This window comes from Carettochelys insculpta, chromosome 1, assembly GCF_033958435.1.
Source record: "Carettochelys insculpta isolate YL-2023 chromosome 1, ASM3395843v1, whole genome shotgun sequence".
Classification (NCBI taxonomy): domain Eukaryota; kingdom Metazoa; phylum Chordata; order Testudines; family Carettochelyidae; genus Carettochelys; species Carettochelys insculpta.
Window position 1 is genome coordinate 263391112 of NC_134137.1, and position 14607 is coordinate 263405718.

Genomic DNA, 14607 nt, shown 5'->3' on the forward strand with positions numbered 1-14607 from the left:
CTCTCCCTTGTGTCAACTCCCCACGCACCACCCCCCCACCAGCCCAGCCGACTCCTAACACCCACCCCATTTCGTCCGGAACCCCTTGGCCCACCATACTCCCCGCCCTACCCAGGTACTGCTGCTGCAGCCCGGAGGAACAAGCCGCCACTTCTTCTACTGGAGCCACCGCCAGGTTTTAAACCCCCGTTCCCGCTAATGGACCCAAACTGCCCCCAGCCTTTAAACCCTCTCCAACCCCCTCACCGAACCAAACCCCAGGTTCATTTAGCTTTCCAAAGCAGCGCCACATCCTGCCGCTCCTTCCTAATCAGAGACTTTCACATGTATTTTAGTGGTAATTTAGAGTCCCTCTTACAAGTTTTTGCCTATGAGAAAGTTGGGAGCCAATTGTGCTCGTATAGTGAGGGATGAGTGTATTTGTCTGTCTATAGATAATTAGATCTATATCAATGAAATATATAGTATGTTTCTCTTTGCACTGTATCCATGGCTCTCAGTTCCCAACTAGTTGGTCACCCCTGTTGCAGATGATTAAAACTGGAACCTTTAAAACTCATGCACACTGCTTTAGCTGTTTGCTTTACAGTCATGTAGGCCAGTGAAAATCAGTTAAGTTGGATTTATAGATTCACTTTTAACATTTTCGCTTTCAGGTTCTCTGCAATGCAACATTATAGCGATAGCTGCAAGGTAGTTGTGTGTATTTAAAAATATTTCCTTTGGAATTTAAAAGAGAGGATTTCTGTTCCTAAGTTTTCATAAAATCGATGTTTCTTTGTAAAATACAAGTTGTGACTGGTGGTGATGCGTGGTTAAAGGAGCACTTTTGGTTGGTTAGATAGCATCCGTGGCAAATGTCCCAACAAAGCAATTACACTGTTTCACAAAGGCTTTTAAACTTTAGGTGTAAAAGGTTAAGAGAGGACCCAGTCAATGAGAGTAGAGAAACTATCTGCCAGAATCTCAAAAGGGATATACCCAGTGCTGGGCCTTTACTTGCTGATTCATTTATTTAACCTTTTATATTAAGGCTGTCAAAGGTTACACTTTCTAAAGGATAAATGCCCTCATAATCACTCCTGTTATAGCTAACTTCCCTGTTGTCTCCTGCAGATAGAGATGGTTCACATTGTCCTTTTTTAAATGAACCATTTAAATTGGCAACAAAAAATCTCACAGTTTTCTTCTTCCTTTCACCCCACCCTAATTTGTATTTAGGTGTACAGGACCAATCAGTGTGCTGGTGAGTTTGTTGTGACTTTTCCTCGGGCATATCACTCCGGATTTAACCAAGGCTACAACTTTGCTGAGGCTGTGAACTTCTGCACTGCTGACTGGGTGCGTTTTTGGACATGTCTGTCCATGTCTGTTAGTTGGCTTTTACTGGGAGAATGTTAGTAGCTTGTTTATCTAGATGATAATTTCATGTGTTACAGCAGTACCTGGTTCTGCAATAGTTGTCACTTTGAGTTTCCGTATTAGGAAATGCAGTTTGAAGGTCTTATAAATCAATTCTAAAGAGCTTCCAGTTTATAATTTTGAATATTGGCTGCCTTTTAAGCATCTGTCTGAACTAATCCTGACAATTCACACTTCAGTTAACTGCTAGGAGTACAGAGGTGACCTCTGATGCAGCTGTCCTTTCTGCACTTGTGTAAATTAGGTAAAACGCTGTGCTAAACCGCAAAGAGAAATACTTGCAGCTGTGTTCTCCAGTTACCACAGTTCTTAGTTGTAGGAATATTAGCTCAAGAACTCTATTGCAGCGGTTTTCAACCAGTGAACTCTCCCAAGTGTGCCCTGAAATGTGGTCAGTTTCCCTGCTGGCTTGGAGTTAGTGAATTTCCTCCCCCACAGTGACTCTTTGCAGAGCCACTGTGAGAGGGTATACCAATCTCACAGGACCCTGTTTGCACCAGGAGGCAGCGGTCATGTTGCTTCCTGGCCTGAACAAGCTGGAGGGGAGCCCACCCCCACCCCCTGCAGTGGCAAGAGAGAGGTAGGGCAGGAACCTCTTGGAGCTGAGGCGTTATTTAAATTCCACATCTTGGTTCCAGCGGGTTGTAGTGGGGAGCCTGCTTTCAGTGGTTACTTGTTTGTTCAACATCCATAGCATGGAGTTGAGCAGATTTTGAAAATATGTCTTTGCTCACTGTTTGAGACGGTGTGTTCTGTGGTGGATTTGAAACATTAACACATTTGATCCTTATTTAGCTTGTTGTATGTGCTAATATGTTAAAAACCTCTAGTAAGACCATAACCATAGTAAATAAATGTGATGTTTATGAGCAATCGATTCAGCTGAAAATAGTGTGAGCTCCATGGAATTGTTTGTGTCATTGAAGTGTGCCATCTTACCGAAAAGTTCGGGAACCAGTGCTCTATTGTGCCATGACACTGCATAGGTAGAAAGAGATGCAGGACTTGCTTTGGTATTTACCTATATGAGATTCTTTATGCTTAGTTTAAAATATGGGCCCATTGGGTTCCAGAAATCCATATACTTCACTCCATTAGCTTTTTGTATCTTAATAAAGAAATGCAAAACATGGTGCTCTTTCCTGTAGGCTGTGGACACCTTGCCTCTGATAAATGTGACACAATTTGTCCATTGTAATTGGCTGCTTTTGTAAAGACACTGTTCTTTAGTTGATATAGTTGAGTCTCCCTCTTTCCAGCTCGTGTTGAGGGAGTCAGAGATGTGGGACAGCCCTTTGGAACATGCCCCCAGATAATGACTTTGTTGGTTTTTGGCATTTCTTAGCTTCCCATTGGACGTCAGTGTGTGAATCATTACCGACGACTAAGGCGTCACTGTGTCTTCTCCCATGAGGAGCTGATCTTCAAGATGGCAGCAGATCCAGAGTGTTTGGATGTGGGGCTTGCTGCTATGGTCTGCAAGGAAATGACTCTCATGATAGAGGAGGAAACGCGTTTAAGAGAGTCAGTTGTGCAGATGGTGAGTGTCATGAGTTCACCTCCGCTTTTCATCCTGTTAATGTGGTGCAGGGTCTACCATAGATGTTTTGAAAGGAAGTGCATTGTTTCTTTTGACTCTTGTCCTTATCAAGTGTCAAAATTTTTGTTAGGGAGTGCTGATGTCAGAAGAGGAGGTGTTTGAACTTGTTCCAGATGATGAACGTCAGTGTGCAGCCTGCAGGACCACCTGCTTCTTGTCTGCTCTCACCTGCTCTTGTAATCCAGAGAGGCTTGTATGTCTGTATCATCCGACTGATCTGTGTCCCTGTCCCATGCAGAAAAAGTGTCTCAGGTACATGTTTCCCCATTTCTCTTTTTCCATGTGCAGTTTGCCCTGTTATCTAGAGACTTAAGGCAAAATATAGCAGTTGATTTTATGTACGTCCTTTCTAATTAGTAGGGTTATACTTGTTGTTTGTCATACCTTACCATGTGGCCAAGGAATCAGGATGCAATATAGCACTTCTTAATCCTCATCTGCTGGATTCTGTGAATAAGAAACTAATGTCTTTTGTGTACTGTAAGAGGTTTAATACTCTTACTCTTTTCCCCTGTTATATATAGATACCGGTATCCATTAGAGGACCTCCCTTCTCTTTTGTATGGAGTGAAAGTTAGAGCACAGTCCTATGATACTTGGGTCAATAGAGTTACAGAGGCACTGGCTGCCAACCTCAACCACAAGAAAGGTCAGACTTGCATTGTTGCACTCCATAGCAGTTTGTATGGGGGGGAATTCCTGCCTTTTTTAGCTCATTTTCCAGAGACTGACATACTGAAATATATGTTTCAGGTGAGGCGTTTCAGGTGAGGCATTCCAGCTGTGTGAAAGGAGGAGAATGTTTTTATGGAGGTGGGGAGATACAGCTAACTGAAAGTGACACCAGACTAGATTAATGCTTTCCATTATTGCTGTGCATTTCAGATCTAGCTAGGGTATTTGGGAACTTGTTTGGGGTTCAGGCGAAGGTGTTGATTTTTGCAAGCAGACTACTTGTATCCTGTTATTGCAGATGTAATTGAGTTGAGAGTGATGTTGGAGGATGCTGAAGACAGGAAATATCCAGAGAATGATCTCTTTCGTAGGCTCAGAGATGCTGTGAAAGAGGCAGAGACCTGTGCTTCAGTAGCACAGCTGCTTCTGAGCAAAAAACAGAAACACAGGTAAGGTCAGGAACTTTTCGTTCTTTTCTACATGTCACCTTATACTCCTCCTTCCACCATCCTCTTTACCCTGCCACCCCGCTATTGGAGAGTGGCAGGAATGCAGTGGTAGGGGACCATACTGCTTATTATCTCAGATGTGTTCAGCATCTTACTTGTCAGCAGAACTGTGTGTTGAAGTATGGAAGTATAAGGGAGAGAAAAGGGTATTCAGGTGCTGACTAGGGATGCAGTGACCATGGAAGGGCTTGCAGGGAAAGAGCTCAAAAAACGTGCAAGTAATGAAAATTGGGGGTTAAATAAAATGAAAGTGTAAGAGCAACTTTTGTGGGTCAAGTACACCTGTGGAAATGAGAAACATCTTAAAAGTAGTACTTTATTTAAGTTGCAAAGTCAAGTACTCAGAAGTCATAAAATATCAGATGTATGGCTTCCAATGCAGCCTCAGTCTTGCTCCATGGTTCACCAGTACCATGGAAAAATACAGTGTGATATCTTGGAATTGAAGACTCATTAATTGATTCACGCCATTGTGCGTATGCATAAACTGACATAGGTAACCTGAACTCTGGCACTTTCAAACTCTTTAGTGGTTTGACTTTTACAACTTAAATGTTCTTTTTAATAACAGAGAGAAAGCCGTGCTAGTCTATATATTATCAAAACAAAAAAGCGGTCCAGTAGCACTTTAAAGATTAACAAAATAATTAGGTGATGAGCTTTCGTGGGACAGACCCGCTTCTTCAGACCATAGCCATACCAGAGCAGACTCCATATTTAAGGCACAGAAAACCAAAAATAGTAATCACAGTTGACAAATTAGAGAAATTATTATCAAGGTGAGCAAATTAGGGAGCAGAGGGGCAGAAGGAGGGGGGAAGTCAAGAATTAGATAAAGCAAAGTATGTAAAAGAGCCCCTATAATGAGCTAGAAAACTGATTTGCTCACCTTGATGATAATTTTTCTGACTTGTCAACCTTGATTACTACTTTTGGTTCTCTGTGCCTTAAATATTGAGTCTGTTCTGGTAAGGGTATGGTCTGAAGAAGTGGGTCTGTCCCACGAAAGCTCATCACCTAATTATTTTGTTAGTCTTTAAAGTGCTACCGGACCGCTTGTTTTGTTCTTTTTAATGTAGTTTTCCTTGTATAAGTTTATCTTTTTCAAAGAAAAGATAAAATCACATCGCATATGGAACTGTACCCACTGCATGATCATTGGCGTTTGAACCCTGAATCTTCAAAATCATAGCACAGACAATTGATCACTTGAGATATAGGACTATAGAGCATCTGGCAGCAGCAGAAGGCTATTGTGTGACAGTGAGACTGGTTGGGTGTGTGTAGAGATGCAGTCTGGGAAGCTTGGTCCAACTCTCTCACTTTTCCGACCTTATATGGTGTTCCTCCCAGTTGTGGGGAAAGGTGAGGGGGCTACTGTAGCACCAAGTCCTTTGCTGGTTTGCAGCATCAAAGGTCGTATATTTTCCTGTCACCCCCCTCCCCCCAAAAAAAAATAAAAAAAAAAACAAAAACCAAACCACCACACCTCTTCCAGCAGGACCCAGGTATTCTCAATATGTTGTGAGCTTGCTAGTGCTGCAGTGGTGGTATCAGTCTGATCTCAGAATGGTCTTGTTGTTAATTTGGCAGTCTGTGGAATTTTCCCTCCCTTGCATTCCTCAGAAGGGAAACGTAAACTTTCAGCAGTTTGTATTTTAGGCAAAGGACAAAGAAGTTTCCAGGAAAAAGAAAATGACTTCTGTAGCTTGAGTGCTGACCTGTATTTAGTATTGGAAGTTCCCTGCATACTATTCAGGCACAAGGCACTCTCAAAAGAAGTCTCAGGAATCCTTTCTAATGGAGAACGTTAGGCAACTTATACTTTAGCTATTTTCACCTGTCTTACTTTTCTAAAGTAGAACAGATTTGCTGTTTTAATACAGTAAACCCTTGAGCTATGTGGGGGTTGTGTTCCTGCAACCCCTGTGCAACTCAAATTTTCGTGCAAGTCAAGAGCAGATGGGAACCAGGCTGCTGCCTGGTTCCTGGCTTTCCAGCTGGTCCATTTCCTGGGTCCCACAAGCAGCAGGGAGCTGGGAACCAGGCAGCAGCTTGGCTCCTGTCTTCCATCTGCTTGCAGAGAAGGGAACCTGAGCCGGGCAGCAGCCTTGGTCAGTTTCCTGGCTCCAAGGAGTGGAGGGGAGCTGGGAGACAGGCTGCCACCTGGCTCCCAGCTCCCTGCAGCTCTGGGAACCCGTAAACTGCTGCTGTCAGGGACAGCACCCTGACTCCACTCCTGTCAGGCTTGAATGGCTGCCATGCCCTTGACAGAATCAGGAAAGCGCTCCTGTCAGGGGCGGCAGTCGCATTAACCTGAGACGCACGCAATTTGATTGCCCGTATCTTGAGGATTTACTGTACTTGCAAAGCAAAACATGACAGTCAGGCATCAGGGTTTTTCTTTCTATTCACTTATTTTAAAAAGAGCACGTACAGAAATAACAGATGTAGCTATTCACCATCTACTCCTAATGTTAACAATTTATTTCCTACTTTTAGCTATACTTTATTTAATTATATAAGTATGAATGATTAAATATAAACGAATTATTTAATTACCCAATTTACAATCAAACAGAATTGTTTATAAAAATAAAACCATTTTCAAAGAAACTGTCAGGAGATAGCTGTGTTAGTTTGTGACTGCACAAATAACAAGCAGTCCTGTGCACCTTAGAGACCAGCACATTTATTATTTGATCATGAGCTTTCATGGGTAAAACCCACCTTATCAGCTGGATTTGGAGTGGAAAAACAGAATCCAGCATTTATATAAGGGTGGAGGGAGGAAGTTATTGTCACTAGTGGAACCAGTTAATGAAGCAAATTAAGTTTGATGTGCCTCATTCCTGCAAATGTGAGAGGTAAGGAAATTTCCCTTGTAATGCATAAGCCAGCTAAGATCTCTCTTCAAGCCAGGGTTAAAGGTGTTACATTTGTAAATTAATTGCAATTCAGGTGTCTCCCTCTGGAACCTTGTGGTAAAATTCAATTGGAGAAGGATGACATTATTCCATTTTTGAATGTCCTGAGATGTTACAATGCTCTTCTGCAGGTTTATGTGTGTACCATTCCTGATGTCAGATTTAAATCCATTTATCTTTTGGTGCAGAGACTCTCAATTTTGTCGATGACGTATATCATGTGAGTGGATGTGCAAGTGTGTGAGATCCGGATGATGTGGCTGTGAAATCTGGTCCCTGTCCCCCTTGTGAAATTTGGTCTGCAGTATGCTTTTACCCTACAATGTAAAGATTTCACAGGGAGGCCAGTGTATCTCAAATTGAGGGGTGTAATCCAAAAGGAAGTTGCAGGGGGGGTCACATGGTTTTTTTAGGAGATTAAAGTATTTCCTCCACCTTCATGTGCTGCTTTCAGAGCTGGGTGGCTGAAGAGCAGCAGCTGTTGACTGGATGTCCAGCTCTGAAGGCAGCCCTCTCTCCAGGAGCAGTGAAGAAGTAAAGGTGACAATACCATACAATGCTATCCTTACTTCTGCTCTGCTGCCTTCAGAGCTGGATAGCTGGAGAGTGGCAGTGCTCGATGACGGGCCCAGCTCTGCAGGCAGCAGCTCAGAAGTAAAGGTGGCGCTGCCAAGCCATCCTTCCTTCTGTGCTGTTGCTGGCAGCAGCTCTGCCTTTAGTATTGGACACCTGGTCAGCAAGTGCTGCTCTCCAGCCTCCCATACAGTGGGATTGGTGTGAATAAAAGCATATAAAAGATCTCCAGTTACTGTAAAGTAACTTCTGTACGCCAAGTCCACTATCCTAACCTATTGCTGGATGTGGCTCCTCCTACATAATTTCTTGATGTAATGCTACATTGTGTTCAGCCCAGTAGAAACTGTCATTAAATTACAATATGCATGTTGGCGAGGTAGAGACTTTCCAGGCTCCTTGTTAGTAATACTTGGGAACTTTTTGGTGCTTGTGAATGGAACTGACCAGAGATTCAGTTTATGGTCCCTTGAGCTGTGAAGTGAAGCTTCTTGCTAATTTTGATACTCTGCTGGTGGGAGCTCACTCAAGTGAGTGTTGCCTACTGTTCCAGCTAATCTCGTTTATAACTTTTGCATCCCTTTGCTCATACAGCAGGCTGAACCCAGATAGCGGGAGGACTCGGACCAAGCTGACAGTGGAGGAGTTAAAAGCATTTGTTCAACAGTTATTCAGCCTTCCATGTATCATCAGCCAGGCCCGACAAGTAAAGGTAGGTTTGCATTCATTGCTTGGCACATGGGTTTTTCTAATACCTACTGAAGTTCCCATTATAGACTGCAAGGTAATTTTGCCTCTGATGTGGTTTTACCCTTTCTGATTTTTCTTTGCTGCACCTTTTTTCCCCTACTCCTGCCCCAGAAGTATACTTTTCTCCCGGCTTCTTCTTTCATAGGTACTGGCAAGGTTTTCCAGTTTCATCAATCTGCTTTGGTACAATTGAGCAGAGAGTAGACATTGTACTATGCTCTGGTTGACCAAGTGACAAAGATTAGGAAAAATTATTTTAACTCAGAAAAAATAATAAAACCTTTTCTTTCATTTTGCAATCTTTGCTGTGTTATCACTTGAATGTGATATCTACTCAGATAGTCCCAAGGGGTGGAAAACTGCCACTTTAGTTTTTGAATGTATCATCGGGTATGGAGTACAAATAGAATTACAGTGCCTGCCTGTTAGTATTCCCTTGACATTTAGTCTGTCCATGGATGGAAAAAATTAATGTATACCAAAATATATGTGAATGTGCACTGCCAATAGAAAAACATATGCTGGGCAGCTGTAGTCACTCTGCTCATCAGCTGGGCAGCACCTGAATCACTCACAGGCGCTCAGCGTACAGGGAACACTGCTGCCCATACTGTGTTTCTAGGTACCACATTACAATTGTAAGCACCAGGATACCACTGAGAAAGTGGAAGAGATTGAGATAGAGATCAATGTTAGACAGATAAGTATATAATTATCCCAATGATCCCGTTTACCACTTTCAGTATTTAAAAAGGGTAAATTTTAAATATCTGAAAGTGGTACAATGTGAGTATGTAGACAAGTCCTTAGTATTTTCAGAGGCACTTACAAATTAACATGACAGATTTTAGCAGAGTGTTCATTTGAGGTAGTTTCTAGTATGTATGTCATGCAAAACTACCCTTAAAATAATGAAGATTTGCATAGTAAGATAGGAAAAACAATTACTAACCTTTCCATAATTGTTTTTCTTTGAGATGTACTGCACACACCCATGCCATCTCAAAAATTAATTGTAAAGTGGAATCCTAGCGTGGTTATGTTTAGTACGGTTCCACAGAAATCTCTTTTTGGCCCTAAACTAATTGAAATTTTTATTAATTACCTGGAAGAAATAAAATCATCCTTTGTGGAATTTGAAGATGACCCCAAAATTGGGGTCTGGTTAACAGTGAAGTGGATTAGTCACTGATAGTGCTACCTGGATTGCTCAGTAAACAGGAGATAGGCAAAACTGTGTGTGTGTTTTTTTTAATATGCTTTCAGAGTAAATGCGTACATTTAGACGCAAAGAACATAGGCCACATGTACAGGAGGAGGGACTCTGTCCTGGGAAGCAGTGATTCTGATTTTGACCAGGATCTCCCAGTGTGAGCTAATATGATCTTGGGATGAAAAATAAATGGGGAAAGCTTGTGTAGGAGGAACAACAAAACATGGCTATCTCTCTGATACTTGTGTAGGAGGATTATTTTCCATTTCTGTGTCACTGGTATGATTTGCTTCTGGAATTCTGTTGTCCGGTTCTGATAATTGAAGAAAAAAGTTGAAAAATGGAAGTGCTGCGTTCAGAGATGAGACACATGCACGATTAAAGGATTAGAAAATGTACCTTACAGTTATTACATTCAATCTATTGGAATTTAACAAAGAGAACCTCAAGAGTTCCTGTAGATTGGAAGCTTGGCATTAGTTGAGCACTCTGAGCATTCTTTATCCAAATACTTCAATGAACCAGGTACACACTTTTTTCAATTTCATATGAACGTTGTCTGTGGTCATAAGCTGTTTCTTTTGCTGCTAATTCAGGCAAGTCCAAATACTACTATTCTGAGCATAAGGCACATCTGTTTTTGTAAAACTCATGCATCATCATCATCATCAATAACTGTGGGCTCAGCGCCTGTTGGTGTCTGATGCCTCTCTCACTATTTCCTTCTGTCTTTCCCTGTCCTGTGTGGAGTGGCTTAGTTTCTGTAAACTAGCGCTGCACCAATCTACTTTATCATTAATCCATTCTCTGTGGGGTCTACCTCTCCTGTTTGAACTGTCCATTAAGCCGAATATCAGGGTCTTGGTTTTTCTGTTAATCGTTCATTCTATAAATATGCCCCAATAGTTGTAGCTTTCGTTTTATAACCTTCTGCAGCAGGTTCTCTTTTGGCTGTATCTTTCTATAGAATTCCTCATTGGTGACCTTCTGCATCCATCCTATTCTCGGAATCTTTCTGTAACAACTCCTTTCGAACGCCAATATTCTTTTTGAACCTCTCTCTATCACCCATGTCTCACATCTGTACAACATGCCGCTGAATATACACGTTTTCAAGACACTCAGCTTTGTTCCTAAGCTAATTGCTTTGCTTTTCCAGATCTTATCCATCGCCTTCAAACTTGCTCTTGCTTTTGTTATTCGAGTTGCTATTTCCTTCTTACAGTCTAGATCATACGTTATGTTGCCCCCCACATATGTGAACTGGTAATAATTATGGTCCTCGAAAGTCAGTGTCTGTCAGGTGAAGTTAAGTCCAGCATAGTAGACAGACATACCCAGGATATAATTTCCAGCTGAGGCTTCATTGCTGAAGCTGAGCTATCTTTTCACTCTTGTATCCCCTTCTTTCTGCAGCTGCCTGACCGTTGAACAGTCTCACAACACATTCGTCAATGTTCCTTTTTCTTTATTAAAGCACCAACAAGTATCAGGACAAAGCATGCATCTTGCACAGCCCCTGTGGCACGCAGTAGATTTGGAATAAAATCTCTTGTCAGGCATACCCTGAGATTCACGGAAGCATTTCTAACACATTGGCCGTGTCTACACTAGCCCAAAACTTCGAAATTGCCATGCAAATGGCCATTTCGAAGTTTACTAATGAAGCGCTGAAATACATATTCAGCACCTCATTAGCATGCAGGCAGCCGCGGCACTTTGAAATTGCCACGGCTCATCCAGACGGGGCTCCTTTTCGAAAGAACCCTGGCTGCTTTGAAGTCCCCTTATTCCTATCTGCTCATAGAAATAAGGGGACTTCGAAGCAGCCAGGGTCCTTTCAAAAAGGAGCCCCATCTGGACGAGCCACGCGGCGGCAAGCTGCGTCAATTTCAAAGTGCCGTGGCCGCCCTCATGCTAATGAGGTGCTGAATATGTATTTCAGTGCTTCATTAGTAAACTTCAAAATGGCCATTTGCATGGCCATTTCGAAGTTTTGGGCTAGTGTAGATGTAGCCATTGTGACATGCTCTGTCATTGGAATTCTTCTAGGAGCTGCAATAACTTCCCTGCAATTGCTTTCACAAAACTCCAGACCAGTGGAGTTCCTCTTCACTGGTAAAACGTGCATTGTGGATATGGGCCTTGGAGTTTATGTAGCTGTTCACAGTAGCTCTGGGTTCTCTAGCAGTCTTAGGACATCTAGATGAAATTGATATATTAGTAAGCATTTTAGTTGTAAGTACTGCCTCTCTGCTGAAGGTGGCAAATCATATGTTTCTAGTATTAGAAAAGAGACACAACCCACATCTTTGAGGAACTGATGGAAATCATTATTCTCTTGCTCAACTAGTTCAAAATAATTTTTTGCCACATTTGTAAGCCTCGGTTCCCCAGATAAATGCTGTTGTATGATGGTGAAATGAAATTGGTACTTATTTAGGATAGCTCAGATCATATCCTATCCCCAGATCTGTAGGGAACTGGCTGCATCCGTACCCATTCAGTACCTGCCCCCATGAGAACAAATGTGCCTGCATTTTAGAGTGAATGTGTGGAATAGCAAAAGCATAGTAATGTAGGATATCTGGGAACCCAACACCATACCCTCTTACCTATAGGGAATTGGAGTTAAGTATTAGTAGTAGGCATTGACCATGACCCTGCAGAAAGGGTCTAATAATGTTAATTACTCAAAAATAAGTTGGAGGGGCATATTCAAGTGGCCCACGTAGAATACAGAAGAGCCTTAATATAATACTTTTTTTGTATTAATTTTTGTCCACTGCCTCAGGGAGAGAGGTGGTCATGCATTAGTATCATTATGTGTTTGATAAAGTGCAGAAATTATATTTATCCGTTCTCAGTATTTCTCATACTTTTATATCTAGGCATGTGACTTGATCTATGACAGTTGCATTAAGAAAAAAGCCTTGCCAGATGACCAGGAGATTGACATAATTTTTAACAGTGAGCATGATTAATCATTAGAACAGTTTACCAAGCATCGTGGTGGAGTCGCCTTTACTGGCAATTTTTAAGTTAAGATACATGCTTTATTAAATATTTTGGGGACTACTACAGCCTGACTTTATACAGAAGGTCTGACTAATGATCACAGTGGTGCTTCTGGCCTTGGAGTTGATGATTCTATGAATCTCCCCGGTGTAGGTACAATTTGTACTTGACTAGTACAGCTTTCTCCTGTATGACTAGAGGAGCAAGTAATACTGAAATAAGCATATTTATACTGGCTTAACTCTATCTACCTTTAGGGTTGCACTGATAGAGTTTAGGGATGTTAATGGTTAGCTGGAATAACTCCTAACCTTTATGTGACTGGTCATTTTATCTTGATGCAACTCATTGACCAGCTAGATAGCACTTGCTTTGATTCTGCTGTGCATATTCAGAGCTGAACGGCTGCCTATTGTTGCTGCACATCTGTTTCAGAACCTTTTGGATGATGTGGAGGAGTTTCATGAGCGTGCTCAAGAAGCCATGATGGATGAGATCCCAGACTCTTCCAAGCTGCAAATGTTGATAGACATGGGCTCTGGCCTCTATGTAGAACTTCCAGAACTGCCCCGTTTAAAGCAAGAGCTGCAGCAAGCACGTTGGCTGGATGAGGTGAGGTTGACTCTCTCGGACCCTCAAAGAGTCACTCTGGATGTGATGAAGAAGCTGATTGACTCAGGTGTAGGGCTGGCACCGCATCATGCTGTAGAAAAGGCCATGGCTGAGCTTCAGGAGCTGCTCACAGTGTCTGAGAGATGGGAAGAGAAGGCCAAGGTCTGTTTGCAGGCAAGGTGAGCTTTCCCTTAGTAACTACATTCTGTGATAGTCAGAAGTCCTCTGTAGCTTGAAGGAGAATGTTCCCTTAATTATACATTTTGTCTGTCCTAGGAAAATAGTGATGAGCGGGGGCTATGAAAAGTTAACCAGTTTCTCCACTGGTTGATGCTGTCTTACTCACCAAGTTTTAAACTGAGGTAGTGACCTGTTGTGGTAGAGATGATTCCCTGTTGGGGGTTGGTAGTGACTGCGGGAGGAAGCCTAAGCGTTTTCAAAATGACTTTGCTGCTGTTTCTCTATTCTCATGAAATTGTCACCACTACCAGCTTCCTGTCAAGGTTGTAAGATTGAATTTGAGGTCTGTTGCTGGTACAGTGTGCTTTGACCTTGGTGGTGAATAGAACCTCTGCTGGCATCTAGTAGTAAACCATTCCCTGCAAGACCAAAGCTGTTGCATCTTACACTGCAGTGGTATATCTCTCTTGCCACCTCCCCTAATCATGACTTCACATGACTGACTGTTTGTTGAAATGAGGCTGGAATCAGGTTTTTCTCATGCTAGACCACGACAAAGTATGATAGCCCTGGAAAGCATTGTGAACGAAGCAAAGAACATTCCAGCTTACCTGCCCAATGTATTGGCACTGAGAGAAGCCCTACAGCGAGCTAGAGACTGGACAGCCAAAGTGGAGGCCATTCAGGTAGGGCTAACAGCAGGCAGTGAAATATATTGACATGTGCTCTTTTCTAACAGTTCTGTCCATGAAGGAAGTCGGAGGAGAAGGATTGCTTATTTGACCTTTATAACACCCTTACCTTGTTCTCCCATGTTGAACTCTTTACTTTGCATTCTTAGCTGTTACCTGTTTTCCTATGGGAAGCTTATTCCTTTCTTTTCCACTTTCCTTTGGGTACCCCACCATGAGTTACAGAAAACAGCAGTTTTCTCCTTATCTCAGGTGCAGCTCTGTAAAAGGGTCTTATTTAATCTTAATACTGTTATGTCTATATGTTGCCTCTATGGATGCATAGCTGTGATATAAGACTCAGTATGGCTGTGCAAGTGATTAAGCTCAACATAGAAAAGATTTTGACTATTCCACATGTTTATGGCTCCTTATGAAAGCACAATTTGACCTCTCT

General features: G+C 42.2%; 1 protein-coding gene across 3 annotated transcripts in view; it reads left to right on the plus strand.

The window, feature by feature from the left end:
- Nucleotides 1–14607, plus strand: part of KDM5A (lysine demethylase 5A) — a 77050-nt gene that overhangs the window by 36945 nt on the left and 25498 nt on the right. For all 3 annotated transcript variants that reach the window (XM_075006325.1, XM_075006316.1, XM_075006308.1), the window contains 8 exons: nt 1222–1341; nt 2768–2962; nt 3093–3274; nt 3547–3671; nt 3996–4146; nt 8301–8418; nt 13123–13478; nt 14027–14165. In XM_075006325.1, the coding sequence (XP_074862426.1) occupies nt 1222–1341; nt 2768–2962; nt 3093–3274; nt 3547–3671; nt 3996–4146; nt 8301–8418; nt 13123–13478; nt 14027–14165 (1386 nt within the window). The remainder of the gene's footprint in view (nt 1–1221; nt 1342–2767; nt 2963–3092; nt 3275–3546; nt 3672–3995; nt 4147–8300; nt 8419–13122; nt 13479–14026; nt 14166–14607) is intronic.